The following is a 16,936-nucleotide window of genomic DNA, read 5'->3' as shown; positions in this document are numbered from 1 at the left end:
AATGTTTACACAGCTACTTAGACATTATTTGCACACTGCCATTTTAGAACACTTGGGTATCGATAGTATTCCTTTAAGTTCCAGTAACATAGCAGCAGTACAATTGCCATTTGCAGCGCACACATGTCAAAAATGTATGGCAACAAGCAACTATAGCAGCTGCTTTGGGGCCTCTGAGCGGAAGCACCCAGTTTTTCCCCAATTCTCACTACTCTTTTCAGAAGCCTACAGTTTTAGTGACAGTAAGGGCTGGTGCACACCAAAAACCGCAAGCAGATCCGCAAAACGCTAGCAGATTTTGAAACGCTTTTTTTTATTTTTATGAGGCGTTTTGCTAGCGTTTTGCGGATTGCTGCTGCGGTTTTCAGTATAGTAGATTTCATATATTGTTACAGTAAAGCTGTTACTGAACAGCTTCTGTAACAAAAACGCCTGCAAAACCGCTCTGAACAGGCGTTTTTCAGAGCGGTTTGCGTTTTTCCTATACTTAACATTGAGGCAGAAACGCATCCGAAATCCAAAAAATGCCTCACCCAGGCATTTTTCGTTTCTGCAAAACGCCTGCCGCTCTAGTGTGCACCACCCCATTGAGATACATTGACCAAGCAGATCCGCAGCCGCAAGCGGATCTGAAAACGCCCAAAAAGCCGCTCGGTGTGCACCAGCCCTAACTGTACACTGCATGTCTGTGTTGTTGTATGAGTGGTTTATGAGTGGTTGGTGAGTCAGCCATCCTGTAGGCCCTTCTTTTAAAGTTTGTTTATTCAATAAAGTTATATTTCATATTTAATTATGACTTTATGCCTTTCATTGGTGTGGACCCTTCTTCTATTATACCCCATGCTTTCTTTTTTTTATAGTAAGAGAGAGAGTGTGTGTCCCTTGTGTTCGCTGTAAGAGACCTATCTAAGCATGTACTGCATTATTATATATCATTTTAGATATCTAATAATGCCGATATGCATTATTAGATATCATTTTATCATTTTATACTTTGCATTTTTAATGGATGTATTTATCTCCCTGTATCACTGGATGCTCTAGTTACATAAGTCTAAACTGCTATTGAATTATCAACAGTAGAGAAAAAAAGAAAAATAAACGTAACATTACATTATATACCGCTAGCAAAAGCTGAACGCAATGATGCGTAAAATGTGCAATGTTTTTGCATCCTGAATCTCATGGACCTTCGGGTAGTAAAGCTGAAGTTGTATAAAATCACTTAAGAGGAAAAGTATAATTAGATAACTTAAGTGAAATACGCACCTTAACACAGAACCAGATGGAGAGAGGGAAGGTGAGAATAAGTAGCAGCAGACAGCAGACAATGAGTAACATCTCACACACTCTGAGACCTGCAGGCTTCATGACTGGAAGAACAAACATACACAGCACACATGATTGTATTATTATTATTATTACTGCATATATTTACAGTATTTAGAAAGAAACAATAATGTCCATTGTACAGTGCTATAAATCAAATAATGATGGAGTTTTGAAAACTGCATTCAAAATACAAGATACAAGAGGATCAAGAACAACATGTTAAAGGATGACTAAAAATTGTAAAATTCAAAATACAAGTAAACAGATATAAATAAGAAGCATATCTTCCAGAGTAAAATGAGCTATAAATGACATTTCTCCTATGTTGCAATCACTTACAATAGGTAGTTCAATTCTGACAGAACTGGCAGGATTTAGACTAGCCCATCTCCTCATGGGGGGTAGTGAATTGTAGTTGCTCTGTCCAACTGCCGAAACTGTGCATACAGGTGGAGGTGGTGGTGGCGTGTGTGTGTGAGTGTGTGTGTGTGAGTGTGTGTGTGTGTGTGTGGAGGGGGGGGGGGGGGCGCTGCATCTTTTTATAGAACTTTTCTATGAAGTGCTTTTGTAAAGTGTAAGGGGATACTAAAAATCCCCTATTAGGAGATTGGCTTGTCCAAAACCTGTCAGATTTCTACCACCTACTACAGTGTCAGACTGGGAGGTGAAAAACTGAGTAAATCTACCTGCTGCCCAAGCAGCAGTAACCCTGAGTTATCACTCCCAATAGAAACCTGCAGCAAGTCTTCACTGTGAGCAGCAACACCTGATTGCTGCTGCTTGGCCAGCACGTGGATTTCCTCAGCTTTTCCAGCTGTCATTCCAACACTGACCTACTGCAAGTGTGACAGCAACAAAGGAGAAAAGTAATTTATGGCTCATTTTACTCTGGAAGAAACATACTTATTTGTATGTATTTACAGGTATTCAAAACTTCATAATTTCTCACGATAGTGGTCTTTTAACAATGTGAGGTCTGTTATAGATGGATAGATCAAAAGAAAAATTTGGCAGATGAGCTTAGATCTTTTCATGAACTTGTCTAACTGCTACTCCACTAAACTGCACTGCAGTCCTCAGAAGAGTAAAAGATGCAGGCGCATATGCAATTCCCTTTTTCTCCTGAGATTTCTCCTAGGTGATAATTTTTCAACTTTTCTTTAAAGGGACCTTGAGCAGTAGCACTGGGTATGTATTTAAGCATATCCACGTATAATTGATTATGCCCCGTCACTCAACCTGTCCCACATTAACCTCTCTGCCTGCCGTTTTTTGCATTCCAAAATACATTATACTGGCGACTCTGCTTAAAGAGACACTGAAGCGAGAATAAATCTCGCTTCAGTGCTTATATTTAAGCAGGGGCATGTGTGCTCCTGCTAAAACGCCGCTATCCCGCAGCTAAACGGGGGTCCCTTACCCCCCAAATCCCCCCCCTGCAAAATCTACTAGATTTTGCTGCTCTTGAGGCAGGGCTAACGGCTGCAGCCCTGCCTCTCAGCGCCGTCTATCAGCGGCGCATCGCCGCCTCTCCCCCGCCCCTCTCAGTGAAGGAAGACTGAGAGGGGCGGGGGAGAGCTGGAGATACCCGCTGACAGATGCGCGTGAGTGGGCTGCAGCAGTTAGCCCTGCCTCAATGCGGAAGCGCTGCCCGGGACTTCACAAGGGGATTGGGGAGGTAAGGGACCCCCGTTTAGCCGTGGGATAGCGGCGTTTTAGCAGGGGCACACATGCCCCTGCTTAATATAAGCACTGAAGCGATATTTATTCTCGCTTCAGTGTCTCTTTAAAGAGACACTGAAGTTACATAGTTACATAGTTATTTTGGTTGAAAAAAGACATACGTCCATCGAGTTCAACCAGTATAAAGTACAACACCAGCCTGCTCCCTCACATATCCCTGTTGATCCAGAGGAAGGCGAAAAAACCCTTACAAGGCATGGTCCAATTAGCCCCTAAAGGGAAAAATTCCTTCCCGACTCCAGATGGCAATCAGATAAAATCCCTGGATCAACATCATTAGGCATTACCTAGTAATTGTAGCCATGGATGTCTTTCAACGCAAGGAAAGCATCTAAGCCCCCTTTAAATGCAGGTATAGAGTTTGCCATAACGACTTCCTGTGGCAATGCATTCCACATCTTAATCACTCTTACTGTAAAGAACCCTTTCCTAAATAAATGGTTAAAACGTTTTTCCTCCATGCGCAGATCATGTCCTCTAGTCCTTTGAGAAGGCCTAGGGACAAAAAGCTCATCCGCCAAGGTATTATATTGCCCTCTGATGTATTTATACATGTTAATTAGATCCCCTCTAAGGCGTCTTTTCTCTAGACTAAATAAACCCAGTTTATCTAACCTTTCTCGATAAGTGAGACCTTCCATCCCACGCATCAATTTTGTTGCTCGTCTCTGCACCTGCTCTAAAACTGCAATATCTTTTTTGTAATGTGGTGCCCAGAACTGAATTCCATATTCCAGATGTGGCCTTACTAGAGAGTTAAACAGGGGCAATATTATGCTAGCATCTCGAGTTTTTATTTCCCTTTTAATGCATCCCAAAATTTTGTTAGCTTTAGCTGCAGCTGCTTGGCATTGAGTACGATTATTTAACTTGTTGTCAATGAGTACTCCTAAGTCCTTCTCCAAGTTTGATGTCCCCAACTGTATCCTTTAAATCATCTCCTATAAATCATCCCCGTCGCTGAAATCTAACTAAATCCCCCCTAACTCCCCCCTCCCTCTCCCCCACAAAATCCACGACTTTCTTGGTCGTGGATTTTGCTGCTGTAGGAGCCAGAGCTTTCAGCTGCAGCTTTGCCTCCATTCGCGTCTATCAGCCACGTATCTCCGCCTCTCCCCCGCCCCTCAATGAAGGAAGACTGAGAGGGGCGGGGGAGAGGCGGCGATCCGGGCTGACAGACATGCTGAGAGGCAGAGCTGCGGCTCATAGCTCTGCCTCTCACGGAAGCGCTGCCTGGATTGCCCCCCGGGGAGTTAGGGGGGGATTTAGTTAGATTACAGCGGCGGGGATGCAGCGATTTAGGTAGGGCTAACATGTTAAACAGGTTTTTTTAAATAAAAATATGGTTTTCAGGAGACTTCAGAGTCACTTTAAAGTCGTGCTGTGACCCCTGGAACAGCAAGCCTGCGGGTCCTCTCTGTGCATGTGCAGGCTTCCTCCTCTGTTTCCTTCCCCTCTGCCGCGCGTCATATGACGTGCAGCAAAGGGAAGGGGAACAGAGGAGGAAGAAGCCAGGAAGCCTGTGCATGCACAGAGAGGACCCGCAGTGCAGGCTTCCTGTTCCAGGGGTCACAGCACGATTTTTAGCAGAGTCGCCACTATAATGTACTTTGTAACGCAAAAACCGGCAGGCAGTGAGGTTAACGTGGGGCAGAGTGAGTGAGGGGGCATAACCAATTATACGTGGGTATGCATAATGGAAATCTTAACTGAGAGGGATATGGATGTTTCCTTTTAAACAATACTAGCTGCTTGGCAGTCCTATTGATCTCTTTGGCTGCAGTAGTGGCTGAATCAAACATCTGAAATCTTGCAGCTAATCCAGTCTGACTTCAGTTAGAGCACTTGATCTGCATGCTTGTTGAGGGGCTGTGGCTTAAAGTATTAGAGACAAGGATCAGCAGGGGAGTCAGGTACTATTTTAAAAGGAAAAATCCATATCCTTTGCCGTTTAGGTTCCCTTTAAGGGCTTGTTTCCACTGTTGCGACGCGATTTCGGCCGCATTCCGACGCTTGTAAAAACGCATGCGGATGTGTTTCCACATGCGTTTTTACCCGCGATTTCGCCTGCGATTTCGCATGGCAGGGTGCCATGCGAAATTAACCATGACACTGCCAGGGCTAAATAAAATTGAAAAAGGTGCGAAATCGCACGCGAAATCGCGGGTAAAAACGCATGTAACAAACGCATGCGTTTTTACTATTAAATACATTAGCGGCGAGTCGCACGGATTCCCGACGCAGGCGAAATCGTTGGCTCTTTTGTGCGTTTTTTTCACGCTGAAAAAAACGCACCTCAACAACGCTACAGTGGAAACAGGCCCATCCACTTGTATTACATGTGCGGATCTGCATGCGTTGGACGCATGCAGATTCGCGATAGTGGAAACGAGCCCTTAATGCATACCCAGTGCTACTGCTCAGGGTCCCTTTAAAGAAAAGATGAAAAATGATCTACTAGGAGAAAACTCAGGAGAAAAAGTGAATTGCAAATGGGCCCCAGACTTTGGTCTGCAAGTGGCAGGATAGAAAATTGTAATGTATCCCTTTCTCATAGTGCAGGACAAATAAAATATGACATTTAATGCACAGTATGGCTGCAGAACATCAACCCATAGAGAAAAGGTATATGGAAGGGTTATTTACAAGTGGGTGTTGGGAGAGAAATCCCTTTGTATATAGTGTTTACTGTATTTTCCACCGTATAAGACGCTCCGGAATATGAGACGCACCTAGGTTTAGAGGGCAGAAACCAGGGAAAAATAATAATACTAAACCTGGTGCGTCCATATTTCAGGAGCGTCTTGTGCATGACCTCCCCCAAATGGTGTCCTCCTGTGTCTCCATGTCTCCTCCTGTATCCCCCATGTCTCCTCCTGTCTCCCACATGCATCCTCCTGTCTCCCCCAAGTGTCCTCCTGTCTCCCACATGCATCCTCCTGTCTCCCCCAAGTGTCCTCCTGTCTCCCACATGCATCCTCCTGTCTCCCCAAGTGTCCTCCTGTCTCCCACATGCATCCTCCTGTCTCCCCAAGTGTCCTCCTGTCTCCCACATGCATCCTCCTGTCTCCCCCAAGTGTCCTCCTGTCTCCCACATGCATCCTCCTGTCTCCCCCAAGTGTCCTCCTGTCTCCCACATGCATCCTCCTGTCTCCCCAAGTGTCCTCCTGTCTCCCACATGCATCCTCCTGTCTCCCCCAAGTGTCCTCCTGTCTCCCACATGCATCCTTCTGTCTCCCCAAGTGTCCTCCTGTCTCCCACATGCATCCTCCTGTCTCCCCCAAGTGTCCTCCTGTCTCCCACATGCATCCTTCTGTCTCCCCAAGTGTCCTCCTGTCTCCCACATGCATCCTCCTGTCTCCCCAAGTGTCCTCCTGTCTCCCACATGCATCCTCCTGTCTCCCCCAAGTGTCCTCCTGTCTCCCACATGCATCCTCCTGTCTCCCCCAAGTGTCCTCCTGTCTCCCACATGCATCCTCCTGTCTCCCCTAAGTGTCCTCCTGTCTCCCACATGCATCCTCCTGTCTCCCCCAAGTGTCCTCCTGTCTCCCACATGCATCCTCCTGTCTCCCCAAGTGTCCTCCTGTCTCCCACATGCATCCTCCTGTCTCCCCTAAGTGTCCTCCTGTCTCCCACATGCATCCTCCTGTCTCCCCCAAGTGTCCTCCTGTCTCCCACATGTGTCCTCCTGTCTCCCACATGTGTCCTCCTGTCTCCCACATGCATCCTCCTGTCTCCCCCAAGTGTCCTCCTGTCTCCCCCAAGCCTCCTCCTGTCATCAATGACGCGTCAATTGAAGTCCGGCACTCCACCAATGGACCTTTATACAACAGAGACAAATAAAAGCATGGCTCCAGGCTATCAGACCACTACCAATAAAACACGTTTATTGACCGGATGAAGCAGTTTACACTTACGTCCTTGCAGTCTGCGGGGTTGTGTGTCCAATCGTGCGGTCCCGGCAACAGGCGGGATTAGCGGCAATGAGATGCCTGTGTCACTTCCAAAGTGTAACAGCCATGCATTACTTCCTATTTACCGTACTTATTGTACGCGAATAGGAAATAATGTGCGAGGATATCTTGTATCTATAGTACCCGCAAAATCCACTACTTTCTTGGTCGTGGATTTTGCTGCCCCGGGAGGCAGAGCTTTCAGCTGCAGCTCTGCCTACATGCACTTCAATCCGCCTCTCCCCCGACCCTCTCAGTGAAAGAAGACTGAGAGGGGCAGGCAGAGGCAGCGATCCGCGCTGATAGACGCGTGTAGAGGCAGTGCTACAGTCAAAAGCTCTGCCTCTCACAGAAGTGCTCCACGCAGTGCGCGCAGAGTTTGGGGGGATTTAGTTAGAGTTCAGCAGCGGGGATGCAGCGTTTTAGTTAGGGCAATTATGTTAAAAAGATTTTTAATATAAAAACATGATTTTTATGAGACTTCAGAGTCTCTTTAAATGTACATCATTGTAAGGAATAAAAGAATGACAGCACAATGCCTTTCCATCCAGAGGAATACACCAGTGACAGTGTTTCTGGTTGAAACATTGGCAGTTTGAGTCGGGATGTAGCAACAACCCATGAGACCTCCCAGGGAATTTAGCAGGGGGGCCCCTCCTGGGATCTAAACTCCCTAGGGTGGCTGGTAAAACACACATACACACACCTACACACCTTTCCCACCAGTATCCAGTCCCCACATTGCAAAGTATTGCAGCGGAGCAGTGTAATATTTACCTGCTCCAGCAATGCGTCATTCTCTTCTGTTCTTTCCAGCAGCTGCACGCTCTATACTTCCCTACCTCCAGCTTACGAGCATTTGACATATGCAACCTAGAGCGTGTGGCAGTCAGGAAAATCAGAGGAGTCCCGAAGCAGCGCTGGAGCAGGTCAATTTTAAACTGCTCCACTGCACTACTCTGCAGAAGGGGGCGGGGAGGGCCCTCCACCGTCGCTATTGGTACGCCACTCATCAATAAACAATGTGGTCCACGATTAGATTTTGGCTCCTTATGTGATTGAGTTTGACACCCATAGTTTATGCAGTCAGGTTAATGTCACAAAGTATAAAAGTATATAACCAGCTTTAGTAAATTGATTTCAGCTGATCTTTTTATACAAAGATATCTCATTAATTCAAAGAGGCATCATTAGCATTGGGCTGTAATGGCAATAGGCCGATTTCGGATTTATTTTCAAAAGGTAGAGTTAAACATTGTCAGGGCTAGTTCACACTGGGGCAATTTTGGGGTATTTTAGCGCGATAGTCATCACCAGTGATCAACAAAGGGCTGTGTCAGTGTGTTTCAATACAAGTATTCACACTGCAGCATTGTGATTTGTATAGAATCACAAACATGCAGCATTTTTAAAGCACTTCTCACTTCTCAAAATCACAAAGCGCAATCGCTGAAAAATCACATTGCAAAAATCAAGATTGTGGTTGTATTTTACAATTATATGTTTGAACCAGCCCTGACTATCACTATTGTGCTTTGCTGAATACTAGGCTGCTTTATTTGAATTGATTTCTGCTCCAATTTCACCTAAATTTACCCAACAGTTTAGTATGCACCACTAAAGTTAATGTTCATTAACCGCTTACAAACCGCGCCATTGAAATCCATGCCCTGTTTGTGGCTGCTTATTCCTGATGGCGTAGATTTCAATTACCGCGCTGCGCAACCTGCTGCTTTCGACGCTCCCACCGATCTCTCCCTCACCGCAGGCCCCTCGCTCTGCCATTGCTAGGACAGCAGAGCTCTGTGAGTCGGTCAGAAGCTGATTTCATTGACTCCTGGCCCCGTGATCACTGTGAGCATTGGCTCACAGTGATGACAGGGTCAGGAGCCAATAAAAGTGGCTCCTGACCGGCATACACTGCTCTGCGTCATTGCAACTGAGAGGAATATGGATGTTTCCTTTTAAACAATACCAGTTGCTTGTCAGACCTGCTGATCTCTTTGGCTGCAATAGTGGCTGAATCACACATCAGGAACAAGCATGCAGCTAATTCAATCTGACTTCTGTCAGAGCACCTGATCTGCATGCTTGTTGAGGGGCTGTGGCTAAAAATATTAGAGACACAGGATCAGCAGGCAACTGGTATTATTTTGAAAGGAAAAATCCATATCCTTCTTAGTTTAGGTTCACTTTAACCTCTTGAGGACCATGGGCTTTACCCCCCTAAAGACCAGGCTATTTTTGTTAAAAAAGGCCACTGCAGCTTTAAGGCCAAGCTGCAGGGCCGCACAACACAGCTAGGGTTGCCACCTCATCCCTTTAAATACCGGCACATAGGAATAATACATGCCTTGTGGCTAGTTAGATGCAGTTTAGGCACTGATTATGTGTGAGTAGCCCCAGAACCTGTATAACTTAGATGTGTCAGTATTTAAAGGGATAAGGTGGCAACCCTGAACACAGCACACCAGCGATTCCTCCCCCCTTTTCTCCCCACCAACAGAGCTCTCTGTTGGTGGGGTCTGATCGCCCCCCACCCCCAGTGTTTGTTTATTTGTTGCAAATATTGTGCGTTTTTTTTAAATAAATGTACATTTTTTTCCCCTCTCTTTTCCCTCCCTCCCACCCCACAGCCAGCCAATAACGGCGATCGTCTGTCATAGGCTTCTGCCTATGAGAGCCGATCGCTCTCTAGTGTCCCATGGGGACAGCCGTGTCACACGGCTGTCCCCAGTACAGTGCTGCTGCAGATCGCAGCGCTGTACAATGTAATTAGATGGCGATTCCGCCGTCTAACAGTCTCGCTCGGAGACTAAAGGCGGAGCTCTGCTCCGCCTAGTAACAGGAGATGCATGCGCAGCGTGCGCGCGATCTCCTGCACTGCGAGCCCCAAGGACTTTACGCCAATTGGCGCTAGCTGGTCCTGGGGCTGCCGCCGCGGCCACGCCCATTGGCGTGATGCGGTCAGCAAGTGGTTAAGGGGCCAGAGACTGCTGGTACTGAAGTGGTTAAGGGAGTTAGTATATTTTTCTTTCATAAATATCAGTGGGAAACAATAAAAATACTAGCCAGATTTCATTGCTTACCTTCGTCCTTCTGTCCACTTTCCAGAAGAGCCATAATTTCCGTCTCCTGATCTGAGGCCACCACATCATCCACATCCACCACGGCAGAAACCTTTGCATCGTTCTTGCTGGGTTCCCTGGACCTTCCACTCCTAGACCTTCCTGAGCTCTGACTGCCTTTCTTCTCCCTTTTAGACTCTTGGCTGGGTGCATCTCTCTGCTTGTGAGGACGCTCCCGAGAAGAGCTGCGAGATCTCTTCTCTGTCATAGCTGTGATGAGCAGTGAGGGGGCAGAGCACTCCACTTATATGACACAAACAGGTGGGAGATCTCTTGGACAACAGACAGTGATGTATTGAACAGTAAATGAGATTCTCTATAGTAAATAAACTACTGCTTTTCATGTACCCTAATGAAATAGGAACTCCTTTATAAGGCCATGTTTTTCATCATTACTACAGCATGTTCCTCTGAATAAAAGATGGTATTTGCTGAGTAGCTTCTGTTATGAATAACATCATCTCAAGCAGCCCTAGACCCATATATTTGTAACGTACACAAGGGGCTTGATTTACTAAGACAAATAGCATGCATCATCAAAGTTAACACACCTTATTAGAGTAGCCTAGTGAGCACTACGAACTGATGCCTGCTAACTGGTAATGACAAGAGCTCCATTTGTCCTGCCCGGAGCCCCTTGCCGATTTGTAGCGCTCACTATGCTACTCTGATAAGGCGCGTTAACTTTGAATAGGCGTGCTAACTTTGATAATGCATGCTATTTGTCTTAGTGAATCAAGCCCCATGTGTGTGTACACACACACACACACATATTACACACACACACACATATATTACACACACACACATATATTACACACACACACACACACACATATATTACACGCACACACATATTACACACACACACATATATTACACACACACACACACATATTGCACACACACATATATTACACACACACACACACACACACACACACACACACACACACACATATTACACACACACACACACACACACATATTACACACACACACACACACACATATATTACACACACACGCACATACATATTACACACACACACACACATATTACACACACACACACACACATATATTACACGCACACACACACTGAACATTATACATACAATATAGGAGGTTGTTTTGGACATAATGAATTGCATGAATCACATGAAAACGCAAATGATTACAAAAAACCTTTACTAGTTAAAGTGGCACTATGGCGAATAATTGTAAAATTTAAAATATGTGCAAACATAGACAAATAAGAAGTAGTTTTTTTTCAGAGTTAAAAGAGCCATAAATTACTTTTCTCCTATGTTGCTGTCACTTACAGTAGGTAGTAGAAATCTGACAGAAGTGACAGGTTTTGGACTAGTCCATCTCTTCACAGGGGATTCTCAGCAAGGCTTTTATTTTTTATAAAGATATTCCCAAAAAAGGATTTGGTACTTATCCGTTAGCCGGGCGCATCCGGCAGGTGGCGCTGTTGTTGCTAATTTCAATCATACTTGCTTCACGTAACAAAACTGTGATTGTAACCGCGGCAGGTGGTGCTAATTTGTATTACTAGGTGACGTAACAATATGTCTATTAAAAAAGTGAGTTAATTAAATGACAAATAAGCCGGCGGCAATGTAACAGATTTCGTGTCTCGCTCTTCTCCCCCCTTGGCCTCTCTCCTATAGAACACTGGCAGCCCTGGGGGGGGGGGGGGGGGGGGGGATATGTGTGTCCCCTCAGAGTCGTTTGTCTCGGCAGGGAATCCTGCTTGTTTTATTGCGACGAATGACTCTGGGGGGACACGAGTGTTCCCCCCCAGAGCTGCCAGTGTTCTATAGGAGAGAGGCCAAGGGGGGAGGACAGCGAGACACGAAGACAGCGGCTTGATCTGTTACATTGCCGCCGGCTTATTTGTCATTTAATTAACTCACTTTTTTAATAGACATATTGTTACGTCAACTAGTAATACAATTAGCACCACCTGCGGCGGTTACAATCACAGTTTTGTTACGTGAAGCTTGTATGATTGAAATTAGCAACAACAGCCCCACCGGCCGGATGCACCCGGCTAACGGATAAGTACCAAGGATTTAAAGAAAACCTGTACTGAAAATAAAAGTGAAAATAAGCATACACAAGTCATACTTACCTTCCATGTAGTCTACTCCTCGGTGTCTTTCTCCTGTCCCGTGTCCTGTTTGCTCACTGTGATCAAGGGAATTTTCCGTCCTCCATTTTGAAAATGACCAATATCCATAACAGCTTTCTGGTCAGCACACAGTTAAACTGTAACATCGCCCACTTGAGCCATAGGGAAACATGGACATTACCTGGTACATCAGTTTTCCTCTCAGCTATAACTGACAGCAACTGATATTTTACTGACAGCAACTGAATTTCAGATCTGACAAAATATTGTCAGAACTGGAAGGGATTATTGTCAGAAGAAAATGGTGAGCTTCTGAAAGGAACTGATGGCAAGGTAACTATGTAATGTTCATTTGAAGTTACCTCATGTGTTTATTTTAAATATTTTTACTCAGTACAGGTTCTCTTTAAACAATAATACTGGCCAGCTTCCCTGCTCGCTATGCAGTTTTTTAGCAGTTGGTCAGAGCAACAGCCATTCACTCAGGCCCAGTGCACACCAAAACCGCGAGCAGATCCTGAAAACGCTAGAGGTTTATGGAGCAGATTTCAGAGCGATTCTAGGCATGTTTAGAGACGTTTTCTAAACATGCCTAGCATTTTTGGGAGCATTTTTGTGTAGCAGATTACAAATATTGTTACAGTCAAAGCTGTTACTGAACAGCTTCTGTAACAAAAATGCCTGGAAAACTGCTCTGATCTAGCGTTTTCCAGAGCTGTTTGCATTTTTCCTATACTTTACATTGAGGCAGAAACGCTTCTGCAAACCGAGAACGTGTAGCAGGAGGCACGTTTGTGGTTTGCTTAAAACCTCAAATCGCTGGTGTGCACCATCCCATTGAAATACATTAGCCAAGCGTTTTCACAGGCAGATGCGGTTGGCGGATCACTGCTAAAACCACTCAGTGTGCACTGGGCCTAAGTGCTTTTGAAAAAAAATAAATCCCTGAGAATACCCTATGAAGAGATGAACTAGTCCAAAACCTGTCGTTTCTGTCAGATTTCTACTACCCACTGTAAGTGACAGCAACATAGGAGAAAAGTCATTTATGGTTCATTTTACTGTGGAAAAAATGTACCATACTTCTTATATGTGTATTTTTGCACATATTTTAAATTTTACAATTTTTCCCCATAGTGCCCCTTTAAGAATAAGACATACATCCCTAGTTATAGTCCATTAGAGCAATACAAACACTCATGCTTAAAGTTGCATGGTCTTCATGTCTCTTTCTCCAGTCTACGGTATATTTTGCAGCTCACATGACACTTCATCAGATGCACAGATCTGCAAACAATACAATAAGAATCAGATTCAACTTTATTCGCCAAGTGCGACCGAGATCACACCCAGAATTATTTATGGTACACACTACATTTTGACAATATTAAAACAGTAAATTGACAACTTCAGACAAAGAGGGGCTTCCAGCAGGGGATAAATGGAAGCGGAACTGAAAAGCTTTACAGTTGTACTTGAGAGGGTGTTAGAGTTCAGTCTAAGGACCGCTTGGGAAAAGAAGGAGTTCCTATGCCTGGTGGTACTGGTGGAGATGGTTCTGAGGTGGCGGTCGGTTGGGAGGCAGGTGAAATAGTGCCTGCTGGGGTGGGCGTTCAGTATCTTGTTTGCCCTAAACCTCAATTGGGCATTGTAGGAGGTCCAGGGGGGACCTGATGATACTTTTTGCAGTATTGATGACTCTGAAGTTTGAGCCTGTCGTTTGCGGATGCGCCTGCGTGTGTGTGGGTGTGCGTGCGTGTATATATACGAGAGAAATCGCAGCCGGGAGACTGCGCGCAGGATATAGCCGATATACGGCTTACCTTGCTCCTGCACAAGTCCCAGCGGCGTTAATTACTAATCCCCCTCCAGGCCCACGTGGATGGTGGGGTATGATGTAATTCAGCTTCCAGCTATTGCTGGTGGACGAATTATGGTGTTTTAAAAGTACTGTAACTTCAGCTCTGTCTTCTGACAGCGCCAAAGTTACTCATTGTGCACCGCTATAGCCGTAATTTCTATTACGGTCTACGGTGAACCAGCTGCGCCCAAATCTACTGCACTCTAATCGACGTGCTGGACATACAGTATATACCTAATACATACATAGAACCTCACAGGGGTCAAGAAATTTAGAGAACACATAGCCCAGCAGCTCTAACAACAAATACAGGGTGGCACACGAAAGACCAGCTAGGCTATCCCTGCTATGTGTGTCCTCTCTGTTTTTTCTTCAACCTGTGTTGCCCAATTTGCTGCCATATCAGAGCCTTGACCATACGGCACAGAGTAAGAGGTGCAGTGTATACTCGGGCTTGTGGCCGACAGGTGTACCACCCTGTATATCATAACTTACAACAGGGTCATCAAAATTAAAACCTATTAGACTGGTCCACAAGGTGTCCATTTAAGATCCTACCTTAACTTAGGTACTATAGTCATAAGGCCTATCACTAATTAATTCACCACGTAAATCAAAAGTGTCACCAGTTAACCTAGAGTAAATTAGACAACCAATAAATCAGCCAGTGAAAAATCAGGCAACAATGCAACCCTCAAGGTACCCATAAATGTATATATGGGCAGTGTGTGAACGAAATAGATGTCTCTCTGATTCAGGCAGGAGGGAGCGGGGTTGGGGGAGTCACTCAGGCTGCAGGGGGAGAGGAACGCTTTGTTCATATCGAAAATCGAAATCGCTGACGCCAGTGGTTTTCGATTTTTCCCGTGATATTTTTTAGCGCCTCCCGGTGCTTACCTGCGCGCTGAGATTTTTATGATGCACTTTTCTAAGCGCTTTTGCAGAGCGATTCTGTTTTTTTCACTTCCTGACGTCAGTAAAGTATTTCAGCCGTAAATGAATAAATACAATGTATTTATTCATGAATGTGCTGGGAAACTCGCTATACAAAGCGTTTTTTCAAGCCCATTGCGATCTCCCTATACCTTCTATTGAGGCGAATCGCCCCAAAAATGTTACAGGCAGCACTTTAGTGAGCGGATCGGAATCGAACCGCTCAGATGTGAACACTCTCATAGGGAATCATTGCACAAGCGCTTTTAGGGCGATTTTTACATAAACAGATGTGTACATAATAAATGAATACTGTACTATACAGACTCTGGTACAGAAATGTAAAGTGAACCTGAGGTGAGAGTGTTTTCGAGGCTGGCATATTTGTTTCCTTTTAAACTATACCAGTTGCCTGGCAGCCCTGTTGATCTATTTGACTACAGTAGTGACTGTAGTACACCAGAAACAAGCATGCAGCTAATCTTGTCAGATCTGACAATATTGTCAGAAACGCCTGATCTTTATATGTTTGTTCAGGGACTTTGGCTGAAATTGTAAGGCCTGGAAGCCACCAGAGTGTTTTTTTTTAAACGTTTAGGGAATGCTTTAAATCGCTAGTGATTTCCCTAAACGCTTTGCCAATGTAAGTGGATCATGGCTGATTCCATTGGAGCAACTGTGATTAGGGGAATCGCAATCGCAGGACATCCAGCATTTTGATAGCATCTGCGCCTTAATGTTAAGTATTGTAGCGCTGGTAAAATGCTACAAATAGCAATTTGTGTGTGATTTGAATTACTGCAAACCGTAAAAAAAAGAATAATAATAACTTGAAACGACCAATCAGAATTGAAATCACTAATCGCAATCATAATTGCTGGCAAAAAGCTTACACTTTTTAAAATCGCTACCAAAATCACCGGAAAATACTCATGAAATTGCTTACAAAAAGCTAATTCAAAACACCAGCGATTGCAATTGCCATTTACGACTTGTAGTTGGTTCCTGGCCTTAGAGGCGGAGGATCAGCAGGACAGTCAGGCAACTGGTACTGCTTAAAGAGAACCCGAGGAGTGTTGAAAGAATGTTATCTGCATACAGAGGCTAGATCTGCCTATACAGCCCAGTCTCTGTTGCTATCCCAAACCCCACTAAGGTCCCCCTGCACTCTGCAATCCCTCTTAAATCACAGCCGTGCTGTGAGGCTGTGTTTACATCTGTAGTGTCAGTCTCAGCTGCTCCCCCGCCTCCTGCATAGCTCTGCTCCCTGCCCCCGTCCCTTCCCTCCAATCAGCAGGGAGGGAAGGGATGCAGGCGGGGACTGGAGTTCTGCAGGAGGCGGGGAGAGCAGCAGACTGACACTATAGAGATAAACACAGCCAGCTCTGACAAGCTGTTTGTCAGCAGCGTGGCTGTGATTTATGAGGGATTGCAGAGTGCAGGGGGACCTTAGGGGGGTTTGGGATAGCAACAGAGGCTGAGCTGTATAGGCAGATCCAGCCTCTGTATGCAGATAATATTCTTCAAACCCACCTCGGGTTCTCTTGCTTAAAATGGAAATAAATATGGCAGCTTTAAAATAACTTTCACCTCGGGTTCACTATAAAATGAATGTAATACTAGAATTATCGGACAAACACAAGTATCATTTATTCTGTTAGCTGTCAACTATATTGTAGTTAAGTGTTGCTGATTTTGCAGTCTCCTAGTACACAGTGTCAGGCTTATTGGTGATGTTATTCTATGTCCCCAGACCACACTGGAGGAGTATGTTATAATACATTCTTAGGAAATTAGAATGATCTCTCTTCTATAGCCATTGGCCTTGCAGTAAAACATGGCA

At 45.0% G+C, this 16,936-nt stretch overlaps 1 protein-coding gene across 1 annotated transcript in view; it reads right to left on the bottom strand.

Annotated features, from left to right (window-relative positions):
- The window catches only part of NPHS2 (NPHS2 stomatin family member, podocin), a 32,144-nt gene extending 19,758 nt beyond the window's left edge, over positions 1-12,386 (bottom strand). Inside the window, exons 1-3 of the mRNA XM_068242571.1 lie at positions 12,300-12,386; positions 10,118-10,428; positions 1,270-1,373 (exon numbers count right to left, since the gene is read on the bottom strand). Coding sequence (XP_068098672.1) covers positions 1,270-1,373; positions 10,118-10,364 — 351 coding nt within the window. The 5' untranslated portion in view covers positions 10,365-10,428; positions 12,300-12,386. The remainder of the gene's footprint in view (positions 1-1,269; positions 1,374-10,117; positions 10,429-12,299) is intronic.
- Between the last annotated feature and the right edge of the window lie 4,550 nt (positions 12,387-16,936).

The sequence above is a fragment of the Hyperolius riggenbachi genome, chromosome 6, assembly GCF_040937935.1.
Source record: "Hyperolius riggenbachi isolate aHypRig1 chromosome 6, aHypRig1.pri, whole genome shotgun sequence".
Classification (NCBI taxonomy): domain Eukaryota; kingdom Metazoa; phylum Chordata; class Amphibia; order Anura; family Hyperoliidae; genus Hyperolius; species Hyperolius riggenbachi.
Note: the sequence above shows the minus strand (reverse complement) of the source record. Positions and strands in the feature narration are given on the sequence as shown.